Here is a 21,020-nt window from a genome sequence, read left to right on the forward strand (position 1 = left end):
GACTATTCTTCCTTTCACCATCTCCAGCCAACCCACAGCAGACTACAGGACTACAGCATGGCACTTCACAGTCATTGTTCCAGCTTTTAGGGCTCCTTGCCACTGTAACCATATAAGCGTGGATCCAGTGGCCCCTTCTCTGGTCTACTTCTTCTGCACCAGGTACTGGACACCAGTGCAGAACCTACCTTTGGGGCATGCAGGAGATAAGGAAGTGCTTCCTGTATACTCTACTCATGTCCACTGCACAGGACTACCAGTGGGCTTGTGTGAGATGGAAAGTCTTGCCTGCCTCTATGAAATGAAATGCAGTCTTAGTAAGAATTATTCAGGTGGCCTGCAAAGGAAAGAAAAAACTGAACCTCCTCCTCCCCTGCTTTTTTTTGTTACTTTGTATAAAGAAACCTGAAATTTTGTAATACTTTATGATATCTGGACAACTAGTGAAACAGCTGACCGCATGAGTCAAGATACTTGAGCTATTGACAGAGAAGGAATTTTTACTTAGGCCATTTAAAACTCTGATTTGTGCTTGTTTTCTTTAACAGCTATTTAACTTAAATAACTAATTAACATTTTGAATAAAGGAAGGCTTTGTTAAATACTTGGTACCTTCACCTTTTCAATTAAAATGTTAAAAGCACACAGTAAACATCCCTTATACCTCCTAGTGGTTCTTCCAAAACAGTCAATGCCATATTTGAGATATTGCTATGGTAAAAAAGCAGGGAAAAAGTATTTAAAAAAATCCATAAGGGCATCTTTATCATTGAAAAGGCAAAAAGAGCACAAATCCAATTTTACAAAAAATCCTTTGCAGGTCACTTTTAAACAACTAAACGGTTGTGTCATGGAGGAAGACTAGTTTCCAAAATCGTGAATTAGACTAATAGTCAATATCTAATTTATAAAAGAAAGAGAAATCATAGACAGTGCAACATTCAAAGTAAGCAGGAATTTAATTTGAGAAAACAAATAATAAATAAATCTAGAATATAGTACAGAATACACTATCGTATACCCACACAAAGGTACACTAATGAGTTCAAGTGAATGTAAAATCAAAACTGCTAGTATTTGGGGGTTTCCCTAAACTTTGTATGTTTCTACAACAGCTGTCCCAGCCCCCAGTACTTGATCTTCATTGTTTACAGCTGCCACAAGAAGCACTCCATTTCACACCACCACCATTTAAGAACATGACAGGTCAAAAGTTTCAGAAAAAAAAGTCTCACAAATATCTTTGATGGATGGAAGATTTCTGCTTTAAAAACATAAACTAGTGAGCCTTGCTTCAGAATGGAAAATCATTCCAGGTGCAAATCTCTTTAGACCTTTTTTGTGAGTAATTTTTAAGAGCATCCTCTTTAATCATTTAAAAAGGGAAGCAGTCTGTAGTACCCAGAGAGCCAACAAACTGCCTGACATTGATCACTTCATTTCCCAAATGATTTAGTCTTGCTTTGGGGGGTATTTACTATTGTACCTGCAACCACTGGAAAGAGTTGCCCTCACAGGGCCTTTGTATTTGACTCATTGGTCAAGGGCTTTAGAAAACAGATCTTCTATTGAAGAATGGGGCAGCCTATAGCTACCTTGTGAAATGTTCTCCTGTTCTCTACCATCTACTCCACATGGTGGAGTTTTGGCATTACTGGAACTACTTCGCAGAAATGTGCACACTTTATTTGACTATAATTTTGTAGTTATGTATTAAGAAAGCCCCCCTGAGCAGAAGTGCCTCAGAAAGCCTAAAATGTAGCACAGTCACCATGGTTCCCTGGTAAGAAAAGGAAGCCACCTTATAGGGAATATTCACAGACTCCTTGAATGCCATGAAACCAAACTCCATGGTTGTAACTCAAGGAAACTTTGTGGCAAGTCGCCAGAGTGATGGGCATGGCAAATGGTTCCATGAATTGTATGGCTCAATTAACCACAAAGCACATGTGGGAAGGTACCTTATAGCGCTGCAACTGCTATTACAGCCCCTGCATTATAGCAGCAACCATGGACCTCCTCCATGGGTATTCGCATCCTGGGTGCAGGTCCCCCATATGAAACTCACCTTTTGGCTGTCACACAATTCTGGGTGAAAATTTCACCCTAAAACAAAACTGGAATTTGTGTGACTATTGCATGATTTTCTGTATTCTTCAATCTTGGAGGCTAACCTTTCATATTAGATTTCTGCCTCCAACATTGTGACTGCTCCACTCGTTTCTATTTTTCTTTTTTAATAGAATTTGAGCTGATTTTTGTTGAATATTTTCGGGAGGTTTTACCCCCTTTTTAAAATGCTGACCTTAGTTTTGTAGGAATTGTTCATTTCTATTAATAATCTTTGATGGCAGCATAAAGAAGAGGTTCATTCATTTAAGCTAGCCAATAAGGAAACCATTATGGAGGTGAACTAAAATCAACCAATCATGTTTGTTGTTGTCTAAGTTCAGAATGTTAGGTTGTTGTAACCAAAAATTGAATGTGTATAGCCTTTGTTTCAGATGAATTTTCTATGGGTGGCAGCCGGCATTTATATTCCTCTGTCAAGTGTATTACTGAACAAAATGCTCTGTTTGGAAGCTCAGTCATCTAGCAGCTCATAATTCAGGATTGTCAGAAGATCAGTCATAATGGTAGTTCATATTTTTCACATCTCTTGTAAACATCTGCCTTTTCCCATATTCTGATTTGGAGATGTGTGAGTCCCATATTTTAAATGCATTAGCCCCTTGCTGGTGGTGCCACTGCATGGACTGACAAGCTCCTTGAATAGCATATTCCACCCCAAACTCCATAGCCTGCACCAAACACCAACCCTCCAAGTTTTCCTGTTATTCTAGTGCAACTGGACAACACTGCCCATTAATTATTGGCACCAAATCATACTACTGAGCAGAGCTCCCTCTGCTACAAGTTAAGGAACAGCAGAGATTGAAAAAATATAAATATTGTCATTCATGCCTTTATCCCTTTCCTAGTGGGCCCAATTTCTCACAAACAGGATGTTGAGATTCAGTTTACCTCTGACCTTGGCTTATCACTTCATCAGGCAAGAGTAGATTTAATTTTCTTTCATGAGTCTATCAGCAGCTGTATTGATATGTTCGCTTTGCTTTCTGAATTGCAAGTCATTCTGTACTGAAAATGATTGTGCTTATTGTGTGGCATTGAATGAAGTGTTGGAAAAGTCTGTTTATTATGTGCTGATACAGTCTCTGCTTACCAGTTAGATATTTCAGGGGTTGAACTGCAGCCAAAAATTATCTTAAAGAATCATCTTAATTTGAGTGTTATACTCATAAGGAAATGGGGCTGTTTCTCTTGCTATTTCTTGGTTTCATTGAATTCTAGGGAAAAGGGCATAATTGTGATAGGAAAGGTGACTGTGTTGGCAGCTTAACCGACTATTTTTCAGGTGCATCAAAACAACAGGATTCATTCTGTGAATCAGCTGATACACTTCCAGTTGTTTTGGTAAATCTATAGTGAATGAAAAAATTTTACATTCTAAAGGGATTTGCCATTCTATCGACATAGAAGATGATACAGCTGACCGGCCAAGAGAGGCAAAAATATAGCAATTAATCTGTGATCATATGTACCATTATTTATTTTTAATGTAACATTATATTTATCATTTCAATTTTTTTAGCATTCTGTGAACATGAGGTAGTTTGGAGGAGGAAAATAAAAAATCTCTCTCTTGAATAGCAAAAGCAATTTATAATTTACACTAAATGTAGACCTGTACCATACCTTTTTATTTTCTGTGCTTTTAACATATGTGAGTAGACAAAATTCCTCCCCTTTTATTGGTTGTTTGATATCTTTAACTGATGACCTTCTTTAATATGGAAACATCTGACATAAAAACAGTTGAGACTATTTGGGCTAGTGTGTACATTTCACCCAGTGGTGGTTACCATTACCAATTTAAGAATGCCATATTCTTCGTAAGAGCATAAAACATAAAGACATAGTGCAGTGCATATAGCCTTTTTGCTTTTTGCCCTCTCCATCCATGGACTGCATGTAATGCAATTAGAAAGACATACTGTTACATAAATGTGATATAATCTGTTTTCCCAATACAGGCTCCGCCTGCATCTCTGTTTCACTCACAACTCCCATTCACTTGACAATTATTTGAAGAGTTTGGGGAGCACAGAGAAGGCAGAACCAGGACCTTAGCGGAGGAGTGCACTGCTGTAAACCAGTGTCTTTTCAGCAATCAGAGAAACTTAGCATTTTACCAACTTCTTTCTAGTGAAAACACTAAGTTTGCTTAGCACTTAAACAAATTTTAGAGATGTGTCAGACTGTATAATTGCATCTCATCCAATTTTGACACTTAACTACTACTATTTTATGAAGTATGAATCTCAGTAGTATCTACATGCTTTGATTATGATACCAACCAACAGCAAAAAAGAACGGTGAACATTCAGGTTTACACAAAAAAATCACTTTTTTTTTAAAAAAAAAAATGTTTCCTTGTTTTGATTTTGTATCATGATTTCTAGAACATTTTCAACATTAAAGTATTTTTCTATATGGTTATCAGAGGCTTGTCTCTCTTCACCAACAAGAATAGTCTGCAGCCTTCTACATTATGAAAGACAACAGATCATCACAAATATTGGCTTTGCACCTGCTAATCAATTATCAGAATTTTCATCCAAGCCATAAAGCCTTTTATTTTATATGGGTTTGTGTAATCAAAGAAATTAGGCATAAAGGAGTCTCTCTATCCACCATTTTACTCTCATTCTCTCTGATTCTTTGGGTTTCATAGCTGCCTTTTTGAAGCCACACCAGGTATCTCTTTAACCAGTGCCGTATGAGCACTGTGTTAGATTCAGTTAATGGAGTATAGCTTTTGAATGTGGAAGATTCACTTTGATAATTAGTTGTAACCATTTTCATTAGGGACATGGACATTTGCAAATAGGTTTGATACCAAGACTTAAAAAACAAGCTGGTACAAATAAAAATGTAAAAATTTGGCAACAAAATCTGTCCTAGAAAAGTTAGTTTTGGGGTTTTTTTTTAAACTGTTGTTCTCTATATGTTATTTTGCAGAAGAGGAGTTTGGGGACTATCAGATCACATGGGAAATTTTAGAAATATATCACTTAGCATCATTTTATAAAGTTTAATTTCTAAATGGATTATGATTTATTACAAAATATATTTTCTTTTGCTCAGACATGGTTGTTCCATTTTGTGATGAGTTAAATTAAGCAGCTAATTTGTTGCACTGCATAGCTGCATGAATTCATCAAGTGTACATATGTACCTGTGCTACATTATTTTGGGTTTTGTATTTGAATTTTCAGTATTGATTATTTTTGTATTTTACTTTGCTTCTGTTATTGGAATGGTAATAGATATAATTTATACATCTGATTTTACAACTGTTTTGCAACCGAAAATCTTCTTTAAATTTTAAAGATTTATTGATGGAAACTCATTAAAAATGGTATAAGAATTATATTAACAATTGTTTTGTGTTTTGATGCTCTCTGTACATAAATATATGTCTATTTATCTGTTTAATGGTGCTTGTGTCTTGCAATTTTGGATACATTTTAGAATAAAGTTTCATTTTACAAGAATAAGTTGTATTTTCAAACGCTGTGTCAAAACAATATTTTTTTTAAGAACAACTAGGAGTATCATTGAAAAATATGAACATCTACATCGTTTTTAATTTCAGGCAATCAAACATTTGTTTTAATAATACGTAAGCGTTTACTACTAAAGTTGCATTACTGTATGTTGTGGCTACATTGGGTTATTTCAATTTTTGATATTCCAATAGTTAAACCATTGCTCAAAAAAGCCACTGCCAAAATGTGTCCTGCAGTTGCTGAAGTCATCTGTAACAAAGGATTTTTAAGAGTCTTTTCTATGTATTACATCATGACTATCACTGCTTTTTGGCTGTAATTTTCCAAGGCTTAGTGGAACTCTGATCTGATTTTTATTTGTTTAGATATAGCATGTTTTGAAAGGGGTCGTATAGGTGGGCCTTGAACCAAAACTCCAGATTAGAACACCCTTGAATTTTGAGGACATTTCGGTCCAAACTAGAGCTTCACACTTAGTCCCTAGTTCTCTAAAGAGCTAACCCACTCCTGCACATCCCTTGGAATAACTTATAACTGGGTGCAATTCTCATCTGGATCAGAGTGTTTCAGTTTTGGCCTATCACTAGTTTAGCTATGTAACTATAAGACTGAGTACAGTTGCTCTGGACAGACTTATTTTCTAGCTCTAATGGCTTTATTTTACACAAGATTCAGAGCTCATCTTTTTTTAATATGTACCTTACTCCTTCTGCCACGCTTTTTCCGAAGGTACTCTGCTGTGTCTTGTACTTCACAGCACTCCTGAGATAGACTATAATGCAGTGTAAAGCTCTTATAATCATGTTGCTTCAGTTACAAATGCATGTTATCAGGAAATGAAAATCTAACAGCTAGTACATTTTTTTCTTTTCAGCTATATGTAAAATTGCACCTCTGTTTTTGTTTTGTTTTTTCAGTCCAGCACAGAAAGCAGCACAATTACCAGGTCAGAATCATGTCTTGACATGTATAAACTTATAAAACTGCTTTTGAATGGTAACAATTTCTGAAATCTTTTAACCACAGTGTTTAAGGCAGGGGTTCTCAAACTTTTTTTGCTGGGACCCTCTTTGAAAATATTTCAGGCTATGGCAACCCACCCCCAAAAGTGGTGACCTCCCCATGCCATGTCACCCTTACCAACATGCATGGGGGCTGACAATTTGCGACCCCCTAAAAAGTCATGACCCCCAGTTTGAGAACTCCTGGTTTAAGGCTTAATTCACTCTAATTTACTACCAGTTCACATTCCAAAATATTCAATTCCTCTAACTCTTCCGTTCGTTTAATACTGGCCTCCTCTTGCAGCAGTCTTGACTTTGCCACGTTTAAGGCTTTCTTTTAATGATTCAAATATTTGAGTTCAGTAAATAGAAACATGGCCCTCTCACTCTGTGGTCCACAGAGCTTAGTCACGTGCTGCTAGCTCCACCTCCTTCTTCACAACTGAGAGGAAGGATGGTACAGTGGCCCTAGCCTGTGCCATGAGAGACTTGGATTCCATTCCTGCTCTGCTGCAGATATCCTGTGTGACCCTCGGCAAGTAACACAGTGTTGCTGTGTCTCAGTTCCCCATGGTGCTAATATACTACTATGATGGGGGCCATATAAGTACAGTACCTAATAGATAGAGAGGTGTTCAGGTTCTTACATGGTACTTCATTCTTTTTGTAGCCATTAAGACAGAGGAACAAGCCTGGGAGAGAGCCTCCATCAGGGGCTACCATGAGTTAAGAGGATACAGGGAAAGGAACAGCCAGCAGGAAGATAGAGACCCCAGTAAATTACTGCAGCAGACAGTGGCAAAGTGGAAAAGCAGGAGAAAGGAAACTATGAGAATGGAGGAAACTAATTTGGTTTTAAGGTTATTTATTGTGCATATGCATATTAGCCAAGTATTGTTATAGTCACAGGGAAGGTTTGTTAAGACAAATGGAATTGCGATAGAGACGCTGGAGGAGAAGATGGCCTGCTGGACTATCTCATTACTTAGAGGTGTCCACTGAAAAAGATATGAGAATCTGTGACTGAACTCCTCCTATACTTTTGTCAGAGCTTACTTACCAGCTCTGACCCATAGGCTCAGACTTGAGAACATAAGAATGTCCATGCTGCATCAGGCCAGTGGTTCATCTAGCATAATATCCTGTCTTCCAACAGTGGCCAATGCACATGCTTCAGAGGGAATGAACAGAACAGGGCAATTATCGAGTGACCAATCCCCTGTTGTACAGTCCCAGATTCTAGCAGTCAGAGATTTAGAGACACCCAGAGCATGAGATTGTATCCCTGACTATCTTGGCGAATAGCCATTGATGGATCTATCCTCCATGAAATTAGCTAATTCTTTTTTGAATCAGTTATTCTTTTGGCCTTCACAATAGCCCCTGGCAACGAGTTCCATAGGATGACAATGCATTGCATGAAGAGGTACTTCCTTATGTACCTAACCGTGTCTGTGGAGAGTTATTAATGGTGTTGCCAGTTAATCCAATCAGCTAATACGTGCCTCTCTGACTGGGAAAAAGTCTATTGCCCAGAAGCCAGGAACAAAAAGCAGAGGTAATATATGGGCAAGTAAAAGTGTCAGGTTTCATGTCTTCCAGACCAGGGGAATAGGAGAGTGAATAACGGACTTTGGCACAGCAGTATTGAATTGCCACCCAGAAACGTAAGTATCCAAAAAGGCTAAGTGGGAATGGAGCAACAAGAACGGAATGGGACTCAGGGAGGAGAAGAGGCTGAGTTGAACTACCAAACTGAGTTGTTAGTTGGAGGGCAGTGGAGGGGCTAGTTGATGTAAGCTGGTCTCCCCAGAGCAATTGTTCTTGCTGTCCTGAACTTCAGTCAGGGAGGGGATTGGCCACTGGAAGCAGGCTGCAGGGGTACAGTGGGGCACATATGCTGGTGTTCCCAGTACCCTGTGTTGTCCAGGGGCTGCAGAAGCAGTTTGTTTTGACATCTTTGGGGAACATGAATTCCTACAATTTTAGTTTATTTTGAAGCCTGATACCTGCCGAAATACCAAAGTCAATTGTTCTATAATTTTTAACAAGGGTTCTGAATCCTGCAAATATAACCAGACATCATAACTATTTTGTGTTGTAATCCAGAAGGCATTTTGATGCTGTGATGCTTTTAGGGGTATCCAGGGTCATCAGGCACCTTGCTACCACCTGCCCTTGGAGGGCTCTGGGGCTGGAGTGTGTCTATTGATAACCAGTAGACAGAGAGCATGGCCTGCATAAGCCTGGAAGGCGATGCTTGTGTTGCCAGTGGCCGGTGGGGTTGGGGACCTGACTGTCGGCAACCATAGCCAAGGCTTCCTCACTCTAACTATCACAGACGCCTTTTACCAAAGGGCTGTTTCTCATATTACTGCAAATGGTTCCATAGCCAAAGCAAACAATGGGGAATAGAGGAGAGATAATGGGCAACCCTACCTTATACCCCTAGACAATTTAGGTCACCAAAAATAAAAACTCACCCATTCATCCAGACCAGTTTTGGACAATTTTTTTTTAAATTCCTGTCACTGAGGCCCTCTCCCTTAGCGACTTTCATTAATAATCAGGAATTTATCCCTAGGAAATATCAAAGTGACTATTCATTGTGGGTGAGAGCTGAAAGTGCTCAATTTGGACAGCTTTCCCTAGGTCCTAATTGGAAATCATACCAAGAGATATGTAATAATATAAGTAACATAAAGATCCTATCGTTTAATACCTACAAGTCAAACATTTTCTTGTGAAATCTGGATACAAGACAGTTCTATCTAGCCTTTAACCACTTTTGGTCTAGGTCTAGAAAGTGGGAACAAAAAGTATAATTTCTAAGGTATATAAAATTTGATTTAAAAAGATGTTGATAAGAAAACAACCCAAATGGGAGAGGGATTTGGACAAAGAAACAGATCTGGATGACTGGGTGCTCTATATGGAAAAGGGGACACACATCTGTAATTTGTAATTTACAAGATATTTTTATAAATTACTGTAATAGATGGCATTGGACTACAGTTAAGATCCATCATATTTTTGCTACTAGGTAGGCACTCTGTTAGAGGAGTTGCTGGGAAAGGGGAATATACTTGTACAAGTGGTGGTTTATCCAGGAATTAAATGGTTTGGGGAGGAAACTATTAAAGAGATTAATCTTCTGACAAAATGCCAGCTTCCTAGACATCTCCTGACCTGCTTACTTAATGGTCTAGGAAAGGATCTAAATTTTAAACACAATGACAAATTAATTTCATTTTTACTGTTAGCATCTGGACTTTGTAATGCACATTATTGGAAAAACCTGACTCCTCCTTCTATGGCACTGTAGTATAGTAAAATATGGACTGCCCCTGTAATGGAATGGCTTTCACACCAAGTACGCACAGAAGAGAAGTGCCAAAAAGAGGTTACATATTTGATCCTTTTTAGTGTACCTAAATGAGGAGGGCTCCCCAGCCAGCAAGCCAGAATCTATAGCCAGGTTCTTTGAATGTTCACCTGATCCTGAATAAGAAATTAGGAGTGTATGATGCAGCATGTTAACCTTTTTTGTAACTTCGCCTTAATAAAATGTTTTTTAAAAATCCAAATATTCTATTCATTCTGATGAAACTCCATTTTGAGCTCCCATATGCATGGCCTAAAGGGTTAGATGCTTGACTCTGTATCATCTGGACTGAGACAGAGCAGACACGGAAGGAAAAGAAATACCAACTGCATAGAGTGTATACATAGTTCATCAGGTAGGAAAGACTAAAGCTATACCATCCCATTCTGGGCTTTTATTTGCTTCACAGAATCCTAACCAAAGATCCAAGAGGGTAGGAGAATTCAGAACAAACTTCATTCTGAAGCAACAGAAAATAGAAGTAAGTGGAGTGGAGGTCAGCATACTGATTGGGAGAATCGGTTTCCTCTGAGGTGTATACAGCATGATGCTACTGGCACACTGGTTAGATTGCAGGAGGGAGGAGGCATTTGTCATATTGGTTAACATTAATATGTCAAAATCATAACGATTCATGTAAGATATGCCATGTCAGGTACTGTTAGAGAGGTTATAATGTGCTAAGTCAGATGACAATACTTATGTTCATATGTTATATCTGTAATGGAAGTTATGGACATATTTGATGTACCTTATTTCAAATTGTGCTGGCTGGGATACACCCCAGACAGAGAGGCGGCAGGACAATAGCCCGTTTAATGGCCCATCAAAACCTTTACAGAAGCAAAGGGCCCAGGAAGAAGCTAAAGGCATACCTGAAGAGTTACCAGGATTGGCCCATGTGACTCTGGACTCCATTTTAGCTCCTGTAAGTTTTCACAGGCCGCATAGCCAGAGACAGAGGGTATATAAGATCAAACCACAGAAACCATTTTGTCTTTGTTCCTGTCCAGCTGCAGACACACACCTACCTCTGGATCTATTCACTTTGCAACTGAACCGAAGGACTTAGACCCATCCAGGTACTGGATGTGTACCAGAGGAACTGTACAAGCCTGCAACTCCACAATTCTCCTAGAAACCTGATGTATATGTACTTTGAATCATTTGTATGTATTTGATTTGCTTTGACTCTTTAACATTTCTCTTATGGTTTATTTCTTTCTTTTTACAATAAACCTTTAGTTTTAGTTACTAAAGGATTGGCTGGCAGCGTAGTAATTTAGGTAAGATCCAAACCTATAGTGAACTGGTACTGTGGCTGACCCTTTGGGGTCAGAGGGAACCTTTTTAGTAAAGAGCATAGAGTTTAAATAACCGGTCTCTTTACTGGACTTAGTGCTGATTTGGGAGCCAGAAGCTGAACTGCAGTAAAGGGGGCTGTGTGTATTTGTGTACTGGCTTCTGTGGGGATTCAGAAGTGCAGTTTGTGGCTGGTTGGGAAGTCTGCCTTCAGTGCCACCCACCAGTGTTGGGAGAATCTGCTCTCCTTTTACAGCCTGCCCTGACCTTGGCATTTTCAGGTGGCTACCCTGGGCATGGGACGGATCACAGCTACAACTGTCTGTAACTTGCTATAAGAGTAGTTTGACAAAAAAACAAGAACCATGCCATAGTGTAGTGATAGTAACAAATATGAGAGAAGAGAATCTCTATAGCACTGCGAAACTCTGACTTCGTGAGGAACGTTTAAAGATGGTTTATCAGCTTAAAGCTCAGAATTTCCCTGTTTTGTGGGTTAAAGTTGGATCCGCAACTTCATTTAAATGCACTTTTGTGTGTAAATTCATTAATGTATGTTTTTAATAAACATGCAAAGCTTGTGGTAAGGAATAATGAAGAAAGGGATATACCTAGGTCTTAATAATTAAAGGCTATAAAAATTCTTAAACTACATGAAACATTGAGAATAAAATCTTTTTTACTGATGCCTGTGCTGATCTTTAACTGCTGGAAAAATATTAACATTACATCACATACAAGCATCCTGGCCGTCTCTTTCAGGCCCTCCGCCATTTAGCCTTTCCCTGCTTGTCCACTCTGTTATCTCAACATGTCATAGACTCCTGCCTTCACTCTGCCAGCAATGCCAATCTTGTCCAGCAATTAGTCTGTCTCTTCAACAGGCACCTCCATGCTTCCCCCTTTGCCACCTCATATGTTTAAACCTTTAGGCGATATTGTAATACATAATAAATAATATCTGCAGCCCAAACACTGTATCCATGGCAACATACAGTTGAACTTTTGATGCTTTGACCCATGCAAAGGCAATTACTTTACTGTTTCTTTACAGTGTTTATGTATTAATGGTTTAGAATAGGAGTAATGACGTCTGACGTGAGCATTTCCTGTCAGTTACTGGGATGGGTCCTCTTCAAAAACTCCAGCCAGTTATTAACTGCCAGGAGATGCTTGACCTACAGGTCATTACTGCTGAAGTGGATGTCAAAAGAAAAAACATCAACATTCACAATGATAAGAAGCACTTACATTTACAAAACCCATTGGTGGTGCTGTCAAGCTGTGACAATTTGAATGAGCGGGCGTTCAAAAAATTATGTCAAATTATAAATATTTCAGTGGTACCATATCTGCTAAAATTTATTTGCAGCACCAGTAAATAGTTAAACCAGTCATGTATAAACAATCTGAGCAGCAGTGAGGTTCAGTGGATATGGCACTGGTCTGGAAGTCATGATAGCTGGAATTCATGCCTAGATTTACTATTGACTCGTTGTGCGCCTTGGCAAGCTTTAACCTGTCAGTGCCTCACTTTCCTCTAATGTCCAATGAGGATCATGACACTTGTCCTTCTTTGTCAGGAGCACTTTGCGCTCCTCAGATGAAAAGTGCTAGGTGTTATTAATCTAACATGAAAATGATCACTAATTCCATCCAAGTGAATAAAGTCTCTCTGGTCTGCATTGATCTAATGATTTCCATTTCTCTCTATCAAAAATTTGATCCATTGTTATTTAAAGTTAGACAGAGAATGTCCTAACTGGTTTGTAGTAAGACTCCATAACCATAGCTTGGTAAAAATCTCATGGCTGGCCCAGGTCAGCTGACTCAGGCTTGCAGGATTTGGGTATGGAGCTGAAAAACTGCTGTTAGATGTTTGGATTAGGGCTGGAGTCTGAGTTCTGGGACCATGCAAGGGTGGAGTCAGCTAGCCTGGGCCGGCTGGGCCATGGATCTTTTTCCTCACACAGACATACTCCAAAAGGCCAACGTTTTCCTCTGTACTTAGACTAGGGTGCAGTGGGTCAGTAGATGTTGACTTTTCAATGGCAGCCACTGCATATGGAATAAGAAAGGCTATACTGCGTCAGACCAGTGCTCCACGTAGCCCAGTATCCTGTTTCTGTCAGTGGCCCATGACAGATGCTTCTGGCAGTTGGAAATTGGGGATACCTGCAGCATGGGACTGTGTCTCTCACCATCTTGGGTAATAATAGTCATTGATGGAGCTATTCTCCATGAATTTAGCTATTTCTTTTCCTCCCAGTTATACTTTTGGCCTTCACAAATCCCCTGGCAACAAGCTCCACAGGCTGACTGTGTATTGTGTGAAGAAGTACTTCCTTATGTTTGTTTTAAACCTGCTGCCTATTCATTTCATTGGGTAAGCCCAGGTTCTTGAGTTAGGTGAAGGGATAACTAACACTTCCGTATTCACTAGTGCCACAACGGTCATATTCCCCTTAGTTGCCTCTTTTCTAAATTGAACAGTCCCAGGCTTTTTAATCTCTCCTCACATGGAAGCTGTTCCATCCCCCTAATGATTTTTGCTGCCCTTCTCTGCGCTTTTTCTAATGTCTCTTTCTGAGATGGGGCAACCAGAACTATGACGGCGGTGTGGGCGTTCATGGATGTAGAGTGGCACTGTCATATTATCCATCCCTTCCCTAACGTTGCCTAACACGGTTCCCTCTTTTGAGGGGGGATGTTTTCAGAGAACTGCCTCCACACGGTCAGGGACGACCACAGCGTGCCGTGAGCTGGGGCTCCGCTGAATGACGAGCCTTTTCAAGCCATGCCCCCACTCACCAGCCTTGCAACCGCAGCCACGGTGCACCCTGGCCTCTCTCCCTCCCGCGGCTTGGTGGCGGCGCAGAGCAGGGAGCCTGCAGCGATTTGCGCGCCAGGGCTGGAAGTCCGCGGCTCCCGTGCAGGGGCGGGGGCGGGGGCAGGGAAGGCGGCGGCTGAGCGCAGCAGAGCAAAGCGCAGGGCACCAGCTGCCGCTTTGCGTCTCACCAACGTGGGTGCAGCGCGTGACACATTAGCCCCGGAGGGAGCGGACAGTCCCTGTGGGAGCAGAGCAGCACCAGGAGGCGGAGAGAGAACCCGGGCTCCCGCGAGCGCTGCCTGCTTGTCTCGGGAAGCTCCGGTCTGGAGAGAGCAGCCCCCTTCTCCCCTCCGAAGCCCGGCGGAGCCATGGAGCGCGCGGAGGGGCAGAGCAGCGAGCAGGTGCACATGTGCCAGCCCATCTTCCCCGCGCACGCCACGCACTGCGGGGGGCTCAGCGCCGGCCAGCTCCTCAAGTGGATCGACACCACCGCCTGCCTGGCAGGTAAAGGGCCGGCGTGCAGCCAGTCCGGCCCCGGGACTGTCTCGCCGCCTGGGCTGGGCAGCCCCCTAGCGGCCCGGCAGCATCCCGCTCTTGGGCGAGCGCTGCGTCCCCTTGCAGCCGGGACAGCAGGGCTGAAAGTTGGCTGCAAGGGGAAACTGAGGCACGGAGGGGAAAGGGACCTTCCCAAGGCAAGAGCAGGCAAGGGGCCCTGGAGTCCTGACTTCTAGGTCCCTCTTCTCACCACTGGAGCGGGGTCCCTCCAGCCTGGCATGAGACACACGAGATGGGGACTCTAGTGTCCACTGGGACTGGCCCAGCCTGGGAGCTGAGTGCCCCACTAAGGACATGTCCTACACGGGGAGGGTGACCAGATGGCAAGTGTGAAAAATTGGGACAGGAGGGGGGCAATAGGAGCCTATATAAGACAAAGTCCCGAATATCGGAGCTGTCCCTATCAACACGGGACATCTGGTCACAGTAGCTTCGGGAGCTCTTGTTAAAACAACCAACAGGAGTCAGTTTGGCGTCCCAGGCTGCAGCCCTTCTTCCCAGAGGTAATGGCTCAGGCTGGAGCATCCAGCCATGGTTGTTGAGTGTTGCTGTTGTTGTGAAGGAGCCCATCCTTTGGATTTGTAGCCACGTATCCTCGGAGTTGCTATGGTGGAAACTAATTCACCCTGTTCAGGATCTTGCCTCAGGTAGTGGGTGACCTATATTTGATGGTTCAGAAAGGGTGTGGGGGGCGGGAGTGGGGATATATTATATTAGGTTGATTACACATGGCTATGTTATTGGAAGGGACAGAGAAATTTCCTAAAATGATCCTATCAAGTGGCCCTTTTAGGACCTGGTGCATAAGGGCTGAGAGCCATCACAACTATGTGAACTGGCTATCACAGCTGCAAAAGTTCTTTGTTCATATAAATATCTAATTCTTATAAAATTCTTACTGAACTTTTCATCTCAGCAGTTCCCTGGAGCCATAAATTCCAAAGGTTAATTGTAATTTGTGTGGGGAAAAATATTTCTTCTCACCCATTTTTAAAATTGTAGCCTCTTAATTTCACAATGTCCCATTGTTCCTGTATTATGGGAAAGGAGCAGAATTAAAATAGCTCAATTAAGCCTTATAAGTGAAAAGTGGAATAAAGATTTAGATCATGTAAGATTTCAGCATATTTTGTAGTGTTTTGTCCACTTCACATTTAAAAGTCCTCAAACACTGGGCTTCTACCACTTCCCTTGGAACTCTATTTCACGCAGTAAACAGCTCACTGTAGATATTATGTTTACAGATATTTTTGTTTTCTTTTAATTGCATGATATGAAATTACTGCCGTTATACATAATTTGCTAAATCTTGCTGGATATGTTGCAGACCTGCCAAATCTCTCTCTGTAGAAGGTAGCGTCTGAAGACCCTATATTGCCCTCCCTCTTTAGTAGGTAATCTTGTGCACCTTGTGACTGAAGTGGCAATGTAGTTCCAGTAAAGTTTATATGAAATGTCAAGCCACTACAGACTAGTGAAGGAGGTCCTGTAGGAAGACTCACTCATGTCAGTCGTTAGGAGTGGATTACTCAACTCCAATAACCCCTATGGATTTCATTTCCCCTGAAACTGAAACTGTGTTTGGTATCAGTAGCAAGAGAAGGAAAATCCTGTGATCAAAGGAAAGGAAAGTAACAACTTGAAGGAAGGATAGATGGATGAGAGAGAAAAGGGGAAGGAGGGTTACAATGTGATGAGTACGTAGAGGATCCTGGAAAAGGTGAAGAAAAGACAGCAACCATGGGGAGAAAAGGATGAAGGAAATAGACAAGAGAAAAATGGGCAGAAAGGAGACAAAAGCACTAGTGAAGTAGTCTACACTGAAAGGCAGAGAAAATCCATTTGCCAGGAACCCAGCTCATATATATGTGCTGTCTGCAGAAATGCCAAAGATAGGTTAGGTTTGCCAAAGTTGTCAAAGAAAAAACAAGTCATCCATTTAAGTAGAGAAAGGAGAAGAACAAGTAGAAGGTTATGAGACAGAATGAAAAATGAGATCAGAAGGTGCTGTTTCTTTCTTTACAATCTTAAATGCATTGATTTCCATTTAGTATTACAACTATGTAGGCATTTGCAACATTTAGTAATTTACAGCTTTATTTAATCTACCATTCATATATAGAAAGATGTGAGGGTGCTGGAGAATTTGTCCTGCATCGTAATCTATAGGTACACAGCTCTAGGTATGTAGCTGTTTGCTGTTCCTAAACATGGTTCTTATTTTTTCTTAAAAAATAGTCATCTCAGGACTATGTATTCTATCCTTAAACCTGGAATATCAAGTACTACTTATTTTAACAGGGAGGGAATGGGTAGGTTGGAACAGGGGTGACAGGCACAAGGAAGTCCTTCAAGTGGTAATATACTATGAACCCAGTCCTTGAATCCTGAATCCGACAAAAATCACAATCACTTTGGATGAAATTCATCCCTGCACAGAGGACTTACACCTCACCTGAGCCAATAACACTTGTCTTCAGTAGTGCATAAGGCCCCTTGCAAGTGCTGTGAGTCGTGGTGAATTTCAATGGAAATTTTGTCACTGAGTAAGGACTGCAGATTTGATTTCTTAAAAAGTCAAAAAGAGAAAACTCAAGAGTGGGACATGTCCACAGCCGTACGGCCATAGCAGCTAGTGCATGGGCAGAACTTCCTTTATCTTGGGGAGAAAAGCAAGTGTGGCTTATTTTAATTGATTGCCACTTGAAGAATTGCTTTAAAGGGGAGAAAGTGCCTCTGGAGCACCAGAATGTTAAGCCAAACAAGAAAGAAAAAAAGCTTAAGATAAATAAAAATGTGATTTAAATCTCTCAAGTTTTCCTTTTTACAATACCCAGAGCCCCTTTCCTCCAACTGCTTTGTGATGTTTTGGCAGCATGACGTGGTTATAAAGCCGGTAGATCCTGCCACTTGAAAATTCCCTCTGTGTAGGGGAATCCTTGGGTGATATAGAGCTTCCATAGTGACTCCTATACAACTGCCCTCTCACAGTCCCTTGGCATAGGCAGCGTGGCCTGGGTTCTGCTGTGCCTTGGTAATCTCCTGCTGCCAACATGTGAGAAGCCAGGCATAAATAAAGTAGCTCTGTGACTACTCTAATTTACCGGGACTTCAGTCAGTCCCAGGATCAGGAGAGCATAAAGCCAACTTTCCGTTCCCCAAGTCTTGTGCCTGCCCTGAAGATATCTAGGCCCAGATAAACAACTCACTTTTTCGTCAGTATATGTAAATTTAAATAATGTTTTAACTCTTATCAGCATTCTGCTCAGTTGTTTGGCTGCAACCCTTTGTCTGATAATGAAACAAATATGATTTATTTTTTGATAATTATAGTGCCAGTAGTACTTTTCTATCCAGTCTTCATGATGTTTTTCTCCTGCAGAGTACTTCGGCCCCATTCTTATGTTGTTAGTTAGTTGTTAGTTAACCATTTTTAAAGCAAATTCACACAATTTTCATAGATTCATAGTTTTTAAGGCCGGAAGGGATCATTAAAATAATCCGTTCTGATCTCCTGCATAATGCAGGCCTGATGTTTCCTGGTAAATACTAATTCTGATCTGTTTACACCGGTTTTTACACTAGTGTAACTTCAGTGCTACTCTGGATTTACACCGGTATAACTGAAAAGAGAATCAGGACCACTGTGCTTTATCACATATGTGAGACGTTTGCAGCAATATATCCGATGTAGTAACTCTGCACCTTATATCTCTTTCGTTGAAGCTGAGAAACATGCTGGTATGTCCTGTGTCACAGCATCAGTGGATGACATACAATTTGAAGAGACTGCCAGGTAAAGCCCTGTATAGTAATTATCAAACCTTATCAGTTTAGAGTCCCTTTTAATTTTCTATTTAACAGAGATTAACCAAGGCATATAAAATCTGAGATAGTGGTTCAATGATTTCCCTACAGGCACAAGGTTCATTCTAGAAATTTGTCTACAGTGCATGGGCTTAACCCACCCATCTGCTGGAAGGCAAAGATCAATTTCGCAAAGTCTAAAATAAACTGTAGTTACTTTTGACCCCGTAGACTAGAAAACAGGTCAGAAACTTAAGGCCCAATGACCTTTGACCCTGGTTAAAATGAATACTATGAGCCATTCTTTATTCCTTTTTGAATGAGGAATATATTCAATTGTACTTGCTGTATGAATTTGTTATAGGAATTGAAAGAGAGCTTGCTACTTTCTTTTCTTTTCATTCATTCTTCAGCTGGTTACAAAAATTATCCATGTAGCAGAAAGACATAAAAAGAATTTTATATTTGCAAATGCTGTATGTCTAGTGAATCCACAGAATAGTGCAAAGAATAAAAAATCTTACACTTTTGTCTTAACTGTTTCTCAGCCAGGGAACTAAAGATTTCTTGAGGCTATAACCCTGTACTGTAAGTGCCAACTCTTTGCCATTAATATTAACATTGGGGAACATCCAGACTCCAGTGCTACAGAATTAATTCTCTAGTTAAGTGTTTATTTTTTGAAAAGGCATTGTTCTTGTTCAGATTCACTCCCATTCTAAAAAATATAGATAGCAAATTTGCTACGGCATTATAAGAGCATCATCTACTGCACCATTAGTGCACTGAGCCTGGACAACAATATAGGAATGTACTTTTGGATGTAGCTAGGTTTAAAAAAAAAAAAAAAGATTAGCCCTTGGAACGCTGACATTTTTCAAGTGCCAACCTAAGATATTGAATGCTTAAAAGGCCGGATATATGGAATGGGCCCAGTTTTCAGAACTGTACACACACACAAGCATGTGCATATGCAATTATCTCAGTTGCATATACAGCTGGGTAATTGTCAGCAAGATGGCAGAAGTGAAATAATTGCAGTAATTCTTAGCAATTGTACATTCAGAATAAGCACACATTTGTGCACGCAGTGCCGAATATCTGGCCCTTAAACCCACATTCACCTAAGGACAGGAGTAAGATTGATAAGAGAAATACATGAACATGGCCACATGGAAGAGACTTTAGAGGTCCTTGACTTCCCGCACAAAGCCAGTCCCGAGTCCTTTTTCCAAGTACAGTCTTTTCCATTTCGCTTTGTCATGAAAAACACTTCTCTGGAAAGCTGTGATCCAAAGGTCTTACTATTGAAATAAGAGTCACATTTTTCTCTCAGGTACAAAGATGCCACTCCCATGGACTTCAATGGAATTTTCATTCTTGTAATTGAGAGCAGAATTAGAACCTAAATATTTTAATTGTGTTTCAGCATAGATCAGCTTTAACATCCTGAGTGGAGTAGTTAGTGCTTACTATGTGATGTGCTGAACATGTATAATTAAGAAGATTGAGTTAAGCTTCTCATATAAATAACTAGTCCCTTTAACCGTGATTATACTATATAAAAAAGATATTTTGTGAGTTTCCTGCTTTAATGTTTCATTCACTTACATTAGGTTACCAAATCTTTTGAGAAGAAGTATCCTGTAACTGCTTCTTTTCATTTGACTTCAAAACTGAAATTTCCATAACTTAAACTGCATACTGGGAAAGTTAATTTTATGCCAAGATAAAGAATGAATTCCTGCTCCTGGTCTTTTTCCACTGTGTGTGTGTTTAGAGTAATAGCATGAGTACTGTCTGATTTAAAATAATCTGATTTTAAATTCTTTTATTGCATTTATTCACCATGTATCCCCACCAAAACCTCTCAGTCTGGTACATTTCAAAAGGTTCCCATCAATGAATATGCAATGTTCTATGACCAGTGTTCTTGAATATCCATTCAAATGCCCAGGGCCAGCCTAAGGAGAGGTAGCTTCTTGGAGTCCCATTGTTTCAGAGGCCTTCTGTCTCAGGCAAGCTTTGTAACTCATATATCCCATTCTGACCAAAAGAGAAGGCAATTAATTTCTTCTTTCCACATCTTTCCAACAACCTTTCATATTGCAAAGTCTGCCTTACAGTCATCCCACAAAATCAGATCACTAGAAATGCTGTGACCTCAAATGTCCAAATAGGAAATTAGAGGAATCTACCAGCACAGCCTATTAAAAAAATAAACATAAGGAGGATGAGTTCCCTGCTTCTAAAAATGTCATGGAATTAGCCTGTGATATCATTTCAGAAGTTAACCTCTAAAATGACTGAACTCTAGTCTCTCCATATTGGAAAAGTGAAAGGCAATCAACTTACTAAACCTCTTTATTTTAGCTGAATGAGAGAGAACCACAAAATCAAAAGCAATCAGGAGGCAAGCCTGCACTGGCCTGTGCAGTTTAGTAGGAGGAGCAGAGGAGTTTTGTGCACAGCACCGGACATTCTTCAGTTTATGCAAATTT

General features: G+C 40.5%; 1 protein-coding gene across 1 annotated transcript in view; it reads left to right on the top strand.

Annotated features, from left to right (window-relative positions):
- Positions 1-14,142: 14,142 nt before the first annotated feature.
- Positions 14,143-21,020, top strand: part of ACOT12 (acyl-CoA thioesterase 12) — a 42,225-nt gene continuing 35,347 nt past the window's right edge. The window contains exons 1-2 of the mRNA XM_067568986.1: positions 14,143-14,661; positions 18,439-18,508. Of these exons, the coding sequence (XP_067425087.1) occupies positions 14,526-14,661; positions 18,439-18,508 (206 nt within the window). The 5' untranslated portion in view covers positions 14,143-14,525. The remainder of the gene's footprint in view (positions 14,662-18,438; positions 18,509-21,020) is intronic.

The sequence above is a fragment of the Emydura macquarii genome, unplaced genomic scaffold (assembly GCF_026122565.2).
Source record: "Emydura macquarii macquarii isolate MOO-44397 ecotype Brisbane River unplaced genomic scaffold, CSIRO-AGI_Emac_v2 contig_2897, whole genome shotgun sequence".
Classification (NCBI taxonomy): Eukaryota; Metazoa; Chordata; order Testudines; family Chelidae; genus Emydura; species Emydura macquarii.